The 19,043-nt window shown below is 44.9% G+C and overlaps 1 protein-coding gene across 3 annotated transcripts; it reads right to left on the reverse strand.

Annotated features, from left to right (window-relative positions):
- Positions 1–8,537: 8,537 nt before the first annotated feature.
- Positions 8,538–14,307, reverse strand: LOC144094573 (uncharacterized). 3 transcript variants are annotated; one of them, XM_077628493.1, is made up of 3 exons: positions 14,224–14,307; positions 12,523–12,694; positions 8,538–8,870 (listed from the first exon to the last, which is right to left on the reverse strand). In XM_077628493.1, the coding sequence occupies exons 2-3, from the start codon at positions 12,556–12,558 to the stop codon at positions 8,571–8,573; spliced, it is 336 nt and encodes a 111-aa protein (XP_077484619.1). In that variant the 5' UTR covers positions 12,559–12,694; positions 14,224–14,307; the 3' UTR covers positions 8,538–8,570. The 3 variants fall into 3 exon arrangements, 2 of the variants coding, with proteins under 2 accessions (XP_077484619.1, XP_077484618.1); XM_077628492.1 differs by having other exon boundaries at positions 12,331–12,694; XR_013306521.1 differs by lacking the exon at positions 8,538–8,870 and adding an exon at positions 11,770–11,857 and having other exon boundaries at positions 12,331–12,694.
- Between the last annotated feature and the right edge of the window lie 4,736 nt (positions 14,308–19,043).

Here is a 19,043-nt window from a genome sequence, read left to right on the forward strand (position 1 = left end):
AAGGAAAAGAGGAAGAAGCTTGGAGGAAATCGCCCGTGAGCCCGGCCGCGACCGCTTGCCCTGTCTCTGGCGCCTGCTCCTGTGGCCCTGGTCCTCCGGTGTCCCTACGACCCCGCTTCGTCTGAACAACCCGTGACAATATACAATTGGGTGACGCGACAGGAATCAGCCAGTCTAAGTGAACATCAGTAGCAAAATACAATTTTCTCATCCGTATGATATCGTGTTCCTTGTCCCCTAGTGGATATCAGTCTTGCGTCTTTCAAGATTTTCCACTTTAATTTGATGTCTTCATTCCCAACATCGCAGAAAATGGTGCAATTAATTTCTAGTACAGTGAGCAGCGCTGTGTCCCCCTCTGTGTCGTTGTTCTTGTTGCGCTCGAATTTTCCACTCTTAACGCGTACCAACTGGCTCAAATTTCTGCCAAAGCCTGAAAGCTACTCTACGGCTTCTTAGCAAGCAAAAGCTGCTGAAAAGCCCTCTGTTCATGCAGCTGCCCTAACAGAGGTGAAACAAAACATGAAATAACAGAGGACCTGAACAATCCACATTTCATTACACTACAGAAAGTGAGTTTACTTACCGCAAGTTTCATTCTTCGGGAAGAGCGTTGCGGACGTTCACAAACTTGCTTCAAAACGAATTTGTCGGCGTTATGTTCTGCACATTCTCAAAATGCATATATATATATACATATGCAGCCTCATCAGTGATGCAGCTCGAACCGAAAAACAAGCGTGCATTTTTATGCTTTACGTCCGCCGACAAGGCAAATTCCGCGTTGTTGTTTCCGGCAGACAGCAGAGTGTGCTGCTTTCAGCAGGTTAGTAAGAGTGGAGTTCTCATATTTCATGGATGCCGACTATTATGTAGACGATCGTTTGTCTCTCGCCAGAGCTGCCAACGGCAGCTTGCACAGAAAGCAATACTTCTGACAGTGATATGCAGCCATTGGGATGAAGCTGTAGTAATTTAAATGGTAAAAGCTGTATTTGCACGGCAAAGTTTTTAATGTGAGAACAAAATCATCAGAAGTGTACATGTGTTAACGTACTCCATTCGGTTATATCGAATTTCAAAAATAGCTGTTCAAGGGATTCGCGCTAGTTTGCGTGGTTGTTGCACCAAAATTCTTGAGGTCAATGAACGAGTGCAGTGCCGCCCCGTCGGCAGGTAGGAACCACACCGCACTGGTCTCCGTACTGTCGCTTCCGCCGGCGCACAAGATCACTAGTAGGTTCGTGGTCATAATAGGCGCGCAGATAAACTCGTACTGCGCATCTCATCGTCTTGCCTCAAGAGCGATTACTGATTCCCAGAGTCTCCTGGCAGACTCATTCAGTTAGAGGTGACCTCCGCCCGCGAGATAAACACTAAAAGCTTTTGTCCGTAGTTGCTTGGAAAGGAGGTCATACCTTATTGACAGTTCGCTCTTTCCTACAAACTGAAGCTAAGGTTTTGCTGCTGTATAGTGGTGCTGCAGGTCTCATCTGCTCTCCACTTAGTGTGAGGCAGCAGACGCTGTAGGACACGTGATCTTTGCTCCGATGCTCAGTGTCTAATACTTTGGTCTTAGGTACGGAAAGGTCTCTGACAACCTAGCTGCTAATGTTGTTGTAGGACCTCATACCAGTAATTGCGGTGTTTTATTATCTATTGCCACGGCCCAAAGAGCCATTCTGATCCTTAAAATAACGCGGTACATTGAGACGATAAGAACTTCTTCAGACTAGTTAGCGCAATATTGACCTTAGTTTCATGCTGTTCGTTTCTAACCTGAAACATAGAGGTGAGCGGGCAAATGCTTTACATTGAAGACTACTGGACTTTTTCGAGGAAGGAAGCAGCAATGCTTAGGTGCAAACGCGATTTTCTTTCAATTCAATAAAAAGCTTTGAAGCACGTTCGCTGTACCGCACACGCGTACACCTGCAGCCACAAGTTTATGGAAGACAATATTAAGAAAAAATTATTTTCGGCAAAGCCTTTCATGCATTCTGGAACAAACATATGCAGCCGAATTACTGCTGTGCGAATTAAATCTCAAGCATTGTGCCTTGGAAGCAAAAGAGACTTTCTTTTACATAGCGGCCTTCCTTCAACTTTAGACAGCGAGTGTAGTCATGTGTACACGTAGAGGTGCGCACATGCATGCACATCTGCGCGAGAATATGTTTATGCGTCTCATATTGTACACATAAGCGGCACACGTGATTATGATCGGCAGCTGCACACGATTTTTTTCCTTGTCGCATTTAAGTTTGCTGCAACGAAGCGTCCAGCCAACGCAACTTGAAATGTATCTACAAGGTCTTACATTGTTTGCGCCTTGATTTTCCTTATATTGCTCCAAGCGTGAAACAAAAAAGTTTGCACAGTGGTACTTTTCGTCTACTAATTCATTTAAAGTCGCAGGTAATGAAATAAATTATGACTTAATTATGCTTATGTAAAAATAAATCCACTGTTCGAGTAATTTTGATACCAATATGACAAGATGACAAGAGTGCGTTTGAATTCGCGTCGAAATTTTTCCGCGGATTGACCACAAAATTGCCTCTCTGGACAGAGCGCAAGTCGAGCTTTCCTGACCACCAGGAGTGAGCGATAAGGGGGTAGTTGGTAGGACATGATTCTGAATACATGAACCTGCGCAGGGGACAGGACACAGAAGTGGACAGGACGGGCGCAGAACTAACAACTGATTTATTAGAGCGACGCCCCTTTTTTTCAACAGCAAAACGCATGCGCGACGAACACTCACAGTGCCACATCCAATGAAATCATCTTATCAAGTCAGGAAAGTGAACCTATTTCTTTTACAGATGTATCGAACGCACTTTTCAGGCCCATAACTTACGATGTGCAAGGCTTCAATGATTTCACGTACCTTTTTGTTCCTTGCACGGCCTATTATCTTTGCATGCCTGAAAAGTGGCGCATATTTTTCATTTTCCTTCTCTTCACAAGACTGGCAGTGTCTAGGCAAGATTTGCCCAACCGCAATGCGAACTCAAAGACTTGTTGTGCTCTTGAAGGCGCTTATTGATGCAGCGTCCAGTATGGCCTACATATACGGAACCGCAGCTGAGTGGCATTTAACAAACAACTTCTGTTCTGCAGGGCACATACTTTGCTCTGTGATCGACACGACAGCCTGCTTTCTTCCTACTACTTTTGTTTTTGTTCGTTAATAGGCAGAGACGACACAGCTTGCATGACGCGGAAAAGAAAACATTCACATCAAATTTTTTTTTCCCACCTTCTTCAGGCCGTGCGATATCTTGTGCACGTACGAAATAATTCGAACTTCCGCCGCTCGCTTTCCGTGAGCTCTTGTTTCCTTGTATCGGACAATAAAGTCATCAACAATGATTCCGCAACAGTCGTGAGGAGAGCGGGAGGAAACCCAGCAGAGCGAAGCCGATCTTTTTTACCGGTAAAACTGATCTGCACCAAGTACGGACAAGACTTTTACAAGGGAGGACCTGAGACAGGAAGATACAGCTCCCCGCTTGACGAGCTTGGAGTCACAAGAATCAAACGGTAAAAGAGGATTCTTCGATCTTGGGATGTACGCCCAACATAAGTGGCTGCCTAGAATTAAAAAAAAATAATTTAAACCTAATAACCGTAAAGTGGAGTTTTCAGACAGTTCAAAGCTAAAATTCAAATTAGTGGCAGTAGATTTCAAAGATGCAAACACTTCATTAGCAACCCCGTCTAGGCTATCGTCTGTATTAATATTTAATACGATTAGGAAGTCGTAAGTGTATCTAAACACTCGCGTGATCCGGACGTCAGTAAGCACACGCGAGAGCGAACGTCAACTTCAGCTAAAAAGATCTCAGTGAGAACTGGGGTTACATTTGAGCCTGTACAAATACCTCGTTGCTGCACATCAAAGATATTCTGAAAGCATACATTCGCAGAAAAAAAGATACAATTTCAGCAGTTCCAGAAAACCCTCTACTGAGATGCCGCATGCATTCTGGAAGGTGACCACCCCCGAATGTTCGATGCAGTTGCGGGTCGCCAGGAACAACTTATCGTGGGAAACGGAGTAAAACAGCTCTCGATGTCTATTGAGAAGCCAGAGCTGACCCTGACAGGTTCTCTCTGAAAGTCTCCACCAAGCTGTCCGAGCTGCTGATCTTGTAAGGATGCTCAGGAGCCAGGCTCTTTAGGTGTCGTTCCAGGTACCGGCTCACAGCTGCTTGCCATGTTCCCTTTTCTGTAACGATGGCTCGAAAAGGACACTCCATCTTATGGCTCTTGGCACCAACAAACACTGTGAGTATATGGACCTTGTTCTTCAGCACTTCGCTTTTCCACCAGTCAAGTTTCAAATCCTCAAGAAGCGCTACCGACTTCGCCTTAGCCTTTGTTGGCTTCAAATCTGGTGGCCGAAAGTTATTGTGCATAGATAATAAGGCCTTCTCACCATACAGCTTCGGAGGTAAGACCACAAAGCCTCCTGCATTATTGGCCAACATAACTGGATATTATTGTGCCTGTATATGCTAGCGCAGAGGGCATACACGGGTGCATATGCAGGATCATAAACAACAGCATTTATAGGAACATTACCATGATGATTATGTTTATGCGGTCATGCCCTTTGGAACGGGTGAGCAGTACGTATACATGTGCTCAGGCCAGCCACTAGTGCAATCTGTTGGCTGCCAGTACCGTACACCGCGTAACTTAATGCTGATATTTGAAACCTGTAATTTTGAGCAAAGTAGAGAGTCGGGAGATATTATGCGCAAATATGGTATTCCTCCTCACTGCAAAATATGACCTATAAAATGCTTTCTGCGATCACATCAATGAGTTCCACCTGCCATAGAAAATCAATGGAGAGTACCGAGGATTTCAAATTCGCGCGGTGATCCTCGGTGTTCAGCGCCACTCGCCACACTGTGGTAGCCACGCAAAGTAGAAGTGTTTATCGAGATTTCCTGAGCTTTTTCAAAACAAAAACAAAAACAAAAATGCATAGGAATGTCTAGACTGCCCGACTACTGCTATGAATCAATCTGTCGAGATCAAGAACGCAACAAATGCGTCTGCGCAGAATGTTATACGCCGCGCACGTGCCAGCTATTGGAGGCTGCAAAAGCTCGCGCAGAGCGCTCTTGGACTACACGGCGGTAGAGATGCAAAATTTACGCAAATTTTGAACCACCAAGAAAAAACGTTTTACTCAGCTTTTTGCAGACAATGTGGAGAAAGTTGGAAACAAATTCTATTTATGTTCGAAAACAGTTTATTGTAGAAGGTCAAGAGCCATAATTCACATAATGTAAATCTCCAGCGTGTAATATTTTCTGGCTTTTAGCAAATAAATGCAAAGGTTAACAGATCGAAGCCGTTCTATAAGCATTCTAAACAGAAGCCTTCTAAACAGGCATGACTTTCGTGAATTGTTACGACAGTTAGAACGCCAAATACTAAAATGTCTTGTTTCTTCTGCGGCTGCTTTCTTACAGGAGCAGAGGGTTTCACTGCATAGAAGTAAACGTGAGGAAAGTAAAACACGTGTAACAAAAAAGCGTCATACGCGTTTTACAGCAACAAACGTTTAGCGCTTGTCGTCATCATCTTCCTTGAGCGCCAGCCTCTGAAGGTTCGGGATTTTCTAAGCCTTATCTACAAGATGATACAACAGGCCCAGTTTCGTCATTCCTTCAACCATAAGAACATGTCAACGCGAGGTGAAATTTAAGATCGAGTAGTAACTCTGACTTAGAGTTACACCCACCATTCTGCCCTGCTTCAGTACTTAGAGTGAGCATCACTGGCATCATATGAAGCCTTCTTCATCTGGTGGAGATGTTCTGCGTGCACAAAAGGACGCTCTTAAGCCGTTTCATTAGGCAGCCTGTTCCTACGCAGAGTATGAACGTTGGCTAAGACAGGCCAGTTCTGCTCACAAGCAGTGATGGTGTAATATGCGCAGCGTTTGTAGCCAGTGGGATCGACGTTTTACTCGTGCAGATTCTCTCCCACAATGTTGAAGCCCGCGTGTGGCTAGACGAGGCCCATATTCTGGACTTTAAACATACGCATGCATCGACCCTGTATCCTGAAAAATCAGAATAGACTCTTCAGTCTTGCGCCGCTGCGGTGGCTGAGTGGTTATGGCGCTCGGCCGCTGGCCCGAAAGACGCGGGTTCGATCCTGGCCGCGGCGACTGAATTTCGATGGAGGCGAAATTCTAGAGGCCCGTGTACTGTGCGATGTCAGTGCACGTTAAAGAACCCCAGGTGGTCGAAATTTCCGGAGCCCTTCATTGCGGTGTCTCTCATAGTCTGAGTCGCTTTGGGACGTTGAACCCCCATAAATCATCTTCAGTCTTCGAGGTCCATGTCCTTACTGTGCTCCGAGGTTCAGTCAACCGCAGGCAAGACATGATCGTTATTTTCCCTCATATTTTGGGTCAAGCAGATTTGCTACACAGTGCAAGGAATGAACCGTAAACGCTTTTTCTCTGTTTAAGTCCCGCTCTCTTGGACATGACCTTTAATTGTGAGGCAGCTGTAGAATATTGTAAGATAATGTGATGAACATAGCGATGGGAATGTTCTAATCTTCCGATGCGAAGCAAAATCTTGTTTTTAGTTTGTCCTTGGCTCGAACCGAGTAAAGACTGTTGTAGAAAACCAATGTGCTGAGGTTTTGAGAACAGCAAACAATTACAAGCGTCCCGAGAGAACACCTACAGGTACTCTGATTGTTATAGTGCTATCTTGCGATATGCGAAAATAAAACTGCGTTCGGAAACAAATTCCGTTGAAAAGATGCACTTCCCCAGAATTCCTGGGTATGTAAGGATTTTCGGCGAGATACCGTTCACTTGGCGAAAGAAGTCAGCACAGAACATTAGATTTCATTTCCTCCACTAGATGAAGAAAGGGATGAGAAAATTGCTCAATGAAGAGAGCACATGCCGTTTCTGTGTTGCTGGCATTGTCGGTTGCCAACGCGTTTACCTTAGCGCTACCGAGCGATTCCGTAACAACAGAGATTTCTTCTTTCGTATAGTCCGCGGTATCCTATTAGTACTGGTGTAGATCGACTTGAAAAACAAAGGCGAAGGTGTGCAGAGTACAGTGTTTACGACAGACTCTCTCCGCACACCCAGTCGTCAGCGTCAAGAGTGACGCACGAAGGCTTTTGTGAGAAGGTCTCAGTGTGTTTTAAATGAAGCCTGCCAGTGTTCATTTATCGCTAAGGTAAACAGAGAGTTAGAAGAATATACAGTCTTTGTCTCCATTTTATCGGCATTCTTGTGCGCTTGAAGTGATGCTGTGCCGATGAACTGAGTAACCATTTGACTCAGTGACCTTTCGCTGCTTGCTGCACTCATGGCTTCGCTTTAACTGCGACTGTTACGTGAAGGACTGCGAGATTGGCATCGTGACGTCACTTTCTGTCCAGGGTATTTCATCACTGAGAAATGTTTTGAAGACTTCAAGAGGCGAGTGGCAATGGAAAGAGCGTAGCTGCTGTTGTAGTAGTTGCAGACTGCAGGTCCATGTTTTCCGCCAACGTTCTGTCCAGCCATAAAGTGCAGCCGCAAGTAAGTCGGAAGCGACCCTGAGATGAAAGAATCTGCTTTCATGTTGATTTTAATGAAAACTTTTCAATAGTTATACACAGGCGCACGACCGAAAGTCAGCAATAACAGCAATAACAAGCACCAAAACACAAGGAATTTCACCCAAGTTACAATAACCAAATGACGAGGCTTTGCTGACGGCGAAGCGGACATTGCATGACATATATCGGCATGACATGATGGTCAGTCATCGTTCGGTGTTCCGGTTTAGATTTTGCACTGTGAGTTCCCGAAGGTTTCTTTGTACATTTTCTACTCAGGAACTTTTGGCTATTGTTTTAGCGTATTTTGGCTTGTTAGCGCATTTGGATAACAAGACGGATAAGTGCGGTTTGTGCACACGCACGCACACACTCGCACACAAGAATTCATTATGTGGTGGCCACTCATTTCTTGACAAACCAACTGTGTTAACTCATTCGCAGGAATAGCAGGAATGCTTTTAGGGAATCACAATACATGCTAGACAGCAGCATTTGCAATGCTCTGCCACTGTGCTCCTGTTCTGATCACGGACACTCTGGGCTGGGAACTTTCGGAACAGACGGCACCTATGGATTGCTTGGATTTCACCTTCAGTAGAATAAAACTGCACAGCATTCCCATCTCTTCGTTTAACATGAAGGCAGCTGTCGCCCACTCTCAGAAATTACAGTAATAATCCGTGTATTTATGCGAGGTAATGATGTGCGCGCGAGAGGCACATAAATTTAAGAACTATTATGCCACGCAGAATTTTGTGTGACTCTCAAGCGCACATCATTACCACGCATGAATGTACCTTCTTCTCGAACTGAATAGAATGATAGCGTCTTCTCGTTTTGGAAGGGCTGAATTTACTTTATTTTACTGGAAACAGTAGTCACGAAACATCATGATGCAAAACCAACTTTATTCCATGTGCTTTAGAAAGTAGCCTGAGTTATCACTGCCAATGCTTTCAGTAGTAGCTGCGGCCGTATCCTCCGTGGTGGCCGCCTCCATATCCACCTCCTCCGTAGTTTTTTCCGCCGTGTCCATAGCCGCCGTAACCTTTGCCGTAGCCGCCATAGCCGCCGTAGCCGCCGTGGTGCCCATCATAACCCATGCCGTGCCCGCCATAGCCGCCATGGTGCCCACCGTAACCAGTCCCGTAGCCGCTCCCATGCTTCCCATAGCCGCCACCGTAACCGCCGTGACTGCCGTAGTTTCCATCAGCGAAGGCAAGGCCAACAGCCAGGACAAGGACTAGAAAGGTCACCTAAGCCAGAACATGAATGTGGAAACAAAAAAATTTGCATGGACGTAGTCAGGCTGGCGATGATGATGAGATGAATTAAGAATAAATTTCGGCGCTTAAATAGGCGGAAAGATACAAGCGCCTCTTTGGTGTTAGTATATCTAGTACAAGCAACATAAATGTAGTGGGCGGGCATTGAATTCGATCTTTGTGCCTCAGTACAGCACGATACCTTTCAGACTGTGCACGCCCTTGGTATAAGTTCTCAGGTGACTTTGCTAGCTTTTCTGCCATGTAGTAGCGCAGTTATGGCACCCCTGAATCCCGAAATATATGTAGGACGATTTTAACCGCCGTCTTCAGCTTAAATACTTTTTGGTCGTAAGGATGCGTAGGTGATTTGCTCTAAGGGTCAAAAGCAAACATAATGGTCTCAAGACTTTTGAGTAAAGCTCTACATTTTGTTAAGTTTGACTGCTTTTTTAGCGTTTCTAAAGATGGAAGTTCGTCCATATAATTGCACGTTGGCACCGGCCTTTTTTACATATTATAGGCCCCCAAAAATACCACCAAAACAAGCACGCTAATTAAGGTAAAATATGAGCCCACTCACACACCTTTCTTTCACATTTATATACTTTTATTATGCATCTTTCACATGCAAGCTGGCATGATTCTATAATTCGGGTTGCCAAAGCTAATCCCTAATATGTCATACTAATTAGGCAACAAGAATCTTCATTTTTGAACTTTTCTGCCGCTTTATGAGCCCGGCACTGCATGTTCGAAGGTGATAAGCGGTCTGCGTTTACCTTTGGCCTAAAACGAGACTAAAATTAAGCTTCCAGTTACATTTCAAACAAAACAATCGCGTAGCGCTCTCTCACCATTGAAATATCTTAGTTTCCATATTTCGCACGACATAACAGGAATCCTACATGTTGATAAAATTTCAAACACGCAAGCCGTGCGCTAGTCTATCTAGGCCGTAACCTTTCTCTCGCACCCTCTTCTGCCAATCTTCTGTCCTATACAGCGCTCCTGTGACCGAAACTTGAATATGCTTGTGCTGTTTTTGATCCCCACGTGTGTAATCTAATCAACGTTCTAGAATGAATTCAAAACCGCGGATTTAGATTCATTCTTTTGACTTACTCTTACCACGAAAGCATCAGCGCTCTAAAATCGTGCCTTCATCTTCCCACTCTTGCCTCACGCTGTAAAATAGCACGCCTTTGCTTTAACCACAAATACGTGCACAGCCTTCCATCGGAACTCCTGCTCATCACACCAGTGCATCGTCTTTTCTGGCGCAATCATCGTCACGCCGTTTATCTCAGCGCAGGCGTATTGTCACATTTCAGCAGTGCTTCTCTATGAAGAGCCAAAAATTTAAAGGACCTTCCCGCCTAAGTTGTTACGAAAACAGACCGCTCCCGCTTTTAATCCAGCATTGAAAAAGACAATGGTCATCCATGATCATCTTTTTTACCCGCCCCCTTTTTTCAGGCGCCACCTCTCATGTAATGTCCCGTGACAGGGTCTTTCAGGTTCATAAAAGAAATATAAATAAATTCTCAAAACTAAGTTTAAAATTTAAATTTATGGCGGTCACCTTTTGCGCACATAGCTTTCTATCTTAAAAAGTATTTCAACTCTTACACATGACTGCAAAAGTAAAATTCTTCATCACCTACGATTTTTGAAGGCAGCTATGTTCGCCTGCAGACTGCGCGCATTACTTGAATAATTACCGACAATTGGTTTACATTCGATGTAGCAGTATGAAATGCCGTAAAGGCACTATAAACACAACCCTTGCGCCCGAGGTTTCAACCCGCATACTAAGCAGTGAGTGAACTAATAGGGTTCTTACGGTGATCTTCATGGCGGTTCCGGTGATGCTTCCAGTGCTACTCGTTTACTGTGTGCAGAAGGCAGATATTGAAGCGCTTAAATACGCCTTCTTTGGCTGGCAATTAACACGTGCGGCCCATTATGCGTGCCTCATTACAGGATAGGTCTACCACCTCGGCGAATTCTGCGCTGCTGAGTTCGACTCACGTTACGCAGAACGCGCATATTATGTGTTTTACTTTAGCCAGCTCACCAGCTTATTTATTACTTTTCCGGACTACGTGATTCGGTTCCATTTTAAGACTTTGGCAGCCATCTAAAATAGTCCTCAGCAGCAGCAGCATAACTACGCCCGCTGCAGGAGAAAGGCCTCTCCCATATCTCTCAATTTTACCCTGTCCTGTGCAAGCTGCGCACATCATATTCCTGCATACTTCGTAATCTCATCTGCCCACCTAACTTTCAGTCACCCCTTCTAAGCTTGCCTTCTCCTGGAATCCAGTCAGCTACCCTTCACGACCATCGGTTGTCTTGCCATCGCACTACATGTTCTGCCCAATCCCACTTCATCCTCGTGATTTGGACTAGGATGTCAGTAACCCTCGTTTGTTCCCTCACCGACTCTGCCATCTTCCTGCCTCTTACCACTCCGCCTATCATTTTTCTTACCCTACCGCGCTGCGTTTTTCTCAATTTAAGTTGGACCCTTTTAGTTAGCCTGCGCGTTTCTGCCCAATATGTGAGTACTAGTAGGATGCTGCTGTTGCATGCGTTTCTCTTGAGAGATCCATAATCATCGTCATAGCGAATGGTGAAATATATTTACTGCCGGAGCGTTGCAGGGGATTTAAATATCCGCCAACACTTCATCGTATTCATTTTTATGAGCTACGCGACTTCGACGCCGCATAAGTTGGTTTCGCAAAAGGTCCAGGCCGCCAACGTTGCCGGCGCAAATGGCTCCGTTCGAAGTCACATCCGCAGCTCTTGGCGAGGTCAGTCAACCATGGCTGCAGAGGGCTTCAACTTTAATTGCAACTAAATTTTTTTATCATCATCATCACCGGCCTCTTCCACGATTCACCACCGTTTGCCACACTGCCCTGCATGCTCCTCTGGCGCCTTCATCATTCGTCTCTTCCTTCTGGCACCTGCATGTGCACGTAACCATGTTTCTCTCTTTTCAACTTCACAGCCTCCTTCCACTCAGCTGCAGCTGCCGCGACGCTCCTCCCTGCTTACCCGGCTTACTCCGAGGCCTCAAAATGACCAGTCAGGGCTTTTAGTGCGAATTCAAGCCGGCTCACCAGTGGGTGTGATGCTTGACCTCGAGGGTTAACTTGTGCAGGCCATAAATAAATAAATATATAAATATTGCGGTGACTGCGATCCAAACCCGCGGCAGCGCGGGGAGATTAGCTTCACTGGAGTCTGCACGATAGCACTATACTATCGCCGCTGCCTGCCATTAAAGGTCAACATACCCTCGTGCTGTGCATTGCAAATATTCTTCATCACCTAACTCTACTAATAAGCATTGTCTTTGCATCCATACTCATGCAATAAAACAGTGTAGCAACAGTCCAGATACAATGCTTATACCAAGAACAACATGAACGCTTACACCCATCGGCAGCTGCCTAGTTGGTCTCCCACAACCAATATCGCCACGGTTCAACAGGCTTTCTGCGCACTCTTTCAGACGCCCAGTCAACCCCTTGTCCTGTCTGCGGTGCTCCGTCATTTGGCTGTGTACCATAATAATTGGAGCCATTCAGCCGCAGTAAACGTAGCAGTTCCATATAACCACCCGCACCGTAGCCTTTCTTGAAACCCTCCTCGTCCCGCTCATGAGTCCTTAGTCGGTTCAGAGCTCCTTCGCGCCACGACCCTTGGCCGGCTGATCCGATTAGTGCCCACGATATCATGGTGGTTGAACTCAGTCCGCAAACTCCGATCAGAGTCCGCATCAGGCGTACACGATCCATCTGCAGATGAAAAAGACACAAATGGCTAATTGATAGCGCATATCTGGAAATTGTGGACAAGTCCATTTCCTCAACGGGAAGTTGTTTTTTAATGCAATTTTTGGCGTATTTTGAGAATCCACCACAACTATAAATATATCTGCAGATCTCCTCTCTGCAGATAATTTTCTGATGTTTATTGTCAGAACGACACGCTTGTGGTTTTTTATGGCAGTCCTCAGTACGCAGCCCAAGTTTTGTACAACAGCAAAAGCTTTTTTTTGCATTCTCCTTAAGTCGTCTAGTTTTGAAAGTGTACCTTGACAAGTACTATAATCCAAGCGTCAGTTTACTCCTAGGAAGGCGCAGGCAGCACTCCTGCACCGTTGGTGGGGGGAAAATGTTTTCTTGGCATGTTTAGGAGCGAGCGATGGACACAGTCGAGGTGTGTAGTCTGTGCGTCGTTGTGTGATGCTGCTGCCCTTGCGCCCTGTTGCTGGTGTTTATCTCTTTAGTGGTATATGTTCCCTTGGCTGCATGCAACCACTGCTATAATTTTTGAGCGCAACTCTTAAGCGCCCTTTCGTGGGTTGACCCGCCTCGCCGCCGTCGGTGTAACCGGTGTAACCGAGCCAAACCATAAAAAAATAAATAAATAAACATTAGCGCCTCGAACAGATCATCTTCGCTGGCCACTTCACGAGAGCACTATGCTATCGCCGCAGCAGATCACGCCTCGTCTTAAACTACAACACACCCTCGCTCTGTGCATTGCACATCGCCGTCTTCTTCACCTAATGCTGCTATCGGACTAAAATTCAGGGGGACACTTTGTTGACCTAAAGTGCAGTGAGGCGAAAGTCTTTAGCGCGGTGTTGCTGCTTGTACCGCTGACGTGTGGTGAAGATGTCGATCAAAGACTACTAAGAGCGTTTAGGCGGCATCCTTCCAGATCGGCGTTCAGGAGGCGTCTGGCAATACTGCCTGGGGAGCGTTCCTCTGGAACGATGGTAGCGCCACTCAGTGACGTCCCACGCTCATCAGCCACACGGCTTTATTATTTTCTTTGCGATGCCACCAGACTTATCTCGATTGATTGCGGCTGCGCGCAACTGCTTCCACATTTTTTTGTCGTTTTTTTATGATTGGCAGGTGAGTCGGACACATCCTGCTCACGGACACCTTGGCGAGTCATGAGTCATTAAAGGCTTTCGCTTTAATATACACATTCTCGCGCGGTGCGTTGGACACCACCTTCTTCATCGACTAATACTACTATCGAGCTGATATCATCGTCAGACGTGTCCACCACCGTGAAGAGCAAAACAATGAGCCTAAAGAGCCTGAGACACCAACAGAGCTGCGCTCAAATTTCGAATTAGGAAGAACAGTCATCGTCCTTAGATTTCTTGTTTGTTTTTTTTCGTTGGCCCAGTGTGTCATTTCTAGTTAGGTTATCCGCGGTTTTACGAACAGAAAGAACGTGCATTAGATTGCTATTTGTTCATGGCACCACTACAGAAAAAGACATCTTCATAGAAGAGACTTACGCAGGTTGAAAGAGCATTTGCTTATTTACAGAAAGTAGGGACACAATTTGTTAAACCAGCTGTTCCCTCTAAACAATCTTGGGCACATCTGCGTGAGCTGTTTGTTTTCCATAGCCTATGTGGCCATCCAGCTGTTAAGAGAAATAAAAGAAAGCAAGGTACTTTCTTTTCAATCAGGCCCTTTATTGGTGTGCTTTATGCAACAACAGTCTGGGAAATTTAAAGATGAATGCGTCTTTTGAAAGCGTTGGAATTGAGAATTGTAGAGTGTCAACCTAGGGCCGTTCCCGAATGAAAGGAATTACCGCATTTATTCACACGCTAGAGGTGCTCTGAATTGCGCACGACATGATCTACGTATCTTCTCGCAATGGAAGCACTCAATTTACAAGATTTTACGGGAATATGTAGACATAAGAATGATGCTGCAAAATCAACTTCATTCTGTGTGGTTTAGAAAGGCGCCTGAGTTATAGCTGTCAGTGGTTTAAATGGCGACCGTATCCTTCGTGAAGGCTTTCTCTATATCTACCTCCTCCGTAGTGCTTTCCGCCGTGTCCGCAGCCGTTGTGATAGCAGCCGTTAACTCTGCCGTAGATACCGTATCTCCAATCATCGCCCATGCTGTAGCCACGTCCGTAATTGCCATTGCAGCCGCGGTAACTATCATGAATTTTATAGTATCCGTCGGCAAAGGCATTGACCAACAGCCACGCCAGGGACCAGAAATGTCACCTCATGTCGAACATTCCCGAGCAAAAATTTCTCACATGAAAAAATTGTGTTACTTTTATAGAAATATTGAAGGTAATGGTACATTATTATGAGGTGCAACAAAATCTTAACGTCTTCCTATCGATCGCATCAAGCAGTTAGGACTGCCATAGAAAGCCAATAGGGAATGCTTTTGAGTATAGCAAAAAACGCTAATAGGAAAAAAAATTCAAAACTGCCGCTTGGTGGTCGGCGGATACATTGATTGTTATGCTGAAATTTGACATTATATGAAAATATTGCGTTCATCAACGGTTTTCCACTGAGAAAAAGCATTCCTCCAGAATTGTTGGGTCTGTACACACAAGGAGGAATAAGTATTTTCCCAAGAGCATTCAAACTAACTCTCAGTGCTGCATTAGACCGGAAAATTCAAGCGCCGCTTTGTTTACTGCAAGCCATCTAAATGGACCGGAATGCCAGGGCACTCTGTCCTTGTGGCCCACTACCTTCAGCACGCTATACACCACAACAATTCTAAAAGTTCCTCGGGCTACCTGATTTGCTTTTCAGCCTTATTGTAGAGCAGTTGTGCCATCGTGGAAGCTCTAGCTTTATCTAGGATGAGGAGAGGCGTCGTGCTCAGCTTTAAAGATATTATGTTCTTAGAGGCGATTATCTGACTGTCTATAATGCTCAAAAGCAAAATAGATAGCCCTAAAGGGTTTGGAGCAAGGCTGTTCATGTCCTTAAGTTTGGCACATTGTTTTTGCGTTTCTAAAGATGTGTTGTATACGTATACAGCACAGGCCACAAAACTTCTGCCAAAAAGATCGCGTTAATTGATGTGAAATCCGAACCCGCACAAGCCTTCCTTGACATAACTTTTGTTCAGCATGTTGCCTATGCACGCTGTCATGTATCTTTATTGGCATTTTAAGCATATTGTGGAGAGTCCCCACTCAATCCTAACACATCATGACTAATTGGCTGCGAGAATGCTTATTATCTGAAGTCTTAAGCGGTCCTGCGCTTCTGCCACTGGCGGTCTGAGGGCAGCATGCAAACATAATTCAATGTTAACAAAGAAACCATAAAAATTAAGGTGAAATACACTTTTCTTCAAAGCCTTCGTGCGCGCATCTTAAGAACTTAAGAAAGATATGCATAACATAAATCCAGAGCGTTGCTTTTTCAATCTCAAAACTGTCTTTAATAAAATATCATAAAAAGTAACATCCCGTTTGCTGCTTGGTTTCAGTGACTGTTGACTTCCTTTTGTGTTAAGAAAAGCCCCTCTTAACGCTTTTGTGCATATTTTTGCTCGGTCTCCTTACTTTTGTGGCGCCATGTTGCGGTTGGTTCTTCTTCTCACTAAAGAAAGATTAAAAACGTCATCTTCTAGTGAGCGCTGAATCTTTGTAGACGTTCCCTGCCTTCTTGTGTACCTTGACCACATGCGCATGTTTCCATGCATCTACAAACAAATATATGCATGCTGTGATCCTCCTCTCAGCACAGACACTTAAAAAATGATGATGATGATAAGTAGGCTTATTTTAGAGCCCTTTCAAACGACCTTATTCGCTATGCTACTGAGATTGTGCGCGTATATTTTCGGGAAGGGACGAAACAAGCCTGTCGGGCTGCTTAGGTTTGTTCTCGTTTAAAAAAAATCTTCAAGAGTGCTTCCTTGTTCGTATTTATCCAAGAGCTTTGGCTCAGACATGCTGCAAACAACGCACTGGTGTCTCGGTAGTTTCAACGCCCATAGCCTCCATGGTGACCGCCGTATCCGCCACCTCCGTGATGCTTTCCGCCGTGGCCGTAGCCGTGGCCGTGGCCGTATCCGCCGTGAGGCTTGCCATAGCCTCCGCGGTGAACTTGGTGGCCTCCTCCGTATCCTTTGTGACCACCAGCGTAGCCGCCATGACCTCCGTAGTGCCCGCCAGCCAAGGCAACACCGATTGCCAAAGCAAAAATGAAGAAAGCGACCTGTTTGCAAATATAGAAGTAAAGAGTCAGATTCAATTAATGCAAACATTCTTAGATGGATTGAACACAAGCGTTTTAAAGTGAAGAAAGCGCAATCATTTCCCGTGTCTAAATATCAATCATCTTTTAAAACCAATGGTGAAGAATGGAAATCCACGTTGATAGACAACTCTTTTTTAATCGGTAAGCAATTATGGATAACATAGATTGCAACCGCACTTATTATGTGGGCAGTTCCTTTGAAGATATTTAAGTAGTCGCTGATAGCTTGCAAGGTGCCAAAGCGGGCTGAGGTAATGACACGAGAAAAAAATTATTAGCTCAAGTGACGTCAGCGGAGCGCGAAATCGCACAGCATGGTGGTGGGGTCCCGCAGTTTGCGAACGCTCCTGGAGCTCATGATCAGCGTATTCGTAACCCCAGTGCCGAGCTTCGTCATCTGCAGTCTTGTGGCACGTCTCTTTTATCCAGTCTATATTTCTCGCACCAGTGCAGCGTATGCTTTCTCTGCATCGGCAAACATTGTCCTCCAAAGTAGCATAAAAATGAAAAGTCCAGCTTTGCGCAGAGAACACAAAATTTGGTTTGATTTTTAATGGTTTTTGGTTGGAGTTCCAGTATATCCAAGTTTCAACGGCACACGAGTAAAACGCACTAAACATTGGCAATCGCTGCTTGGAAAATCATGACATCAGAAAGAAAAAAAAACAATAAAGCCGTGTGGCTTTTTCTTCGAGCAGTACCGCGTTCATTGCCTTCGATGTTGTTGTTTTTTTTTTACCAAACCATTGATGTTTTACAGCACAAAACTATTGAAACTATAAAGGCAAAGGCTTCGTAACGCCTTTTTAGGCTGACGGATGAATCTCAACTTTAAATGTGCTTAACCCGGTCAAACAAGACGGAGAATGTATCAGGCTACAAAGAGCTGTTCAGTTGAAGATTGGCACCCACACATACAGTTTGAGTAGTTATTAGTGCGCTCCTGTTCTTCGCCTCCTAATTAGGTTGCACTTTCTTGTTAGCACGGATTTTTATTCAAACTTGCGCCTTCAAGTTCACATATCTTGGTGAGATATCGAGTGGCAGTAATTGTCTGCCAAGCTGGCCGTACTGGGGAGTTTCAAGAGCAAAAACCAGCTAAGCCTGGTTTTACGTCAAAGATTCCTTTATGAGGATTCCGCGTCGTAGAAAAAAAATGATTGATTTCGTATGCATTGCTGTGAGTAAGGAAACTCACTCTAAAGAGCGACGATATCGTATTTTGATTGCTTCCTATACATAATCCATCGGGGACAGACAATTTTTAGATTGTAGAAATATGTGTAACATCGGCACCCCGCTCGGGCAAAATATAAAGGCAGTACTTACGGTGAACTTCATAGCTGCGTTTCAGTCCGTTCCTTGCAGGCTCGTGTTTAGCAATGGCCGCAGATAGCTACAATCTGGTCTTAAATATAAGTTCTTCCTTGACGCAGTACACGTGTTCAACATATTCCCTTCCACCACGTACACCAACGTTTAGCGCCGTGGCAAATTCCATAGGTTGGTTTGAAGTAAGGTTTACAGCAGGAGAATACATGAGCCCACATGAGCTTTATGTTACTGGACTTTTTTTCTTGTAGTTTCAGTGTGTTCCAGAATCTCGCATAACTCCGCCGGTTATAGGCACCTACTGTCTCTCAGTAAGCACTTCAAGGCTTTACGGTTGCCTGGAATTTGTAGACGTAACGGACCGGAACTTGCTCGTCGTGGTTAAAATTTGACGCAGCGCACACGTGTCCGTTATACAAGCTGTGGTCTATGATGAACCAGTTCAAGTATTAAGTTCACCAGATTTTGGCGCTTAAATCTGTAATTGAAAAATATTGACCCAGCGATAGAGCAATATCTCAGAGTATATCCTTTAGAAGATTTGCTATATATGTTCTGTGAGCATGATTTCTGGACTCTACAGTGAGAAATCTTCAATGCAAACAACAGTAAAGTAGCGTAAAATATTAGGCGCATGCAAAGCACGAAATGGCTACCTAATTGCTCCTTGAGATATAGCCTACTGTTCTTTGTATTTATTCCTTGTTGCTCTTTGCATTGATACATTTTTGGTCCTT

The sequence above is a fragment of the Amblyomma americanum genome, chromosome 6, assembly GCF_052857255.1.
Source record: "Amblyomma americanum isolate KBUSLIRL-KWMA chromosome 6, ASM5285725v1, whole genome shotgun sequence".
NCBI lineage: Eukaryota > Metazoa > Arthropoda > Arachnida > Ixodida > Ixodidae > Amblyomma > Amblyomma americanum.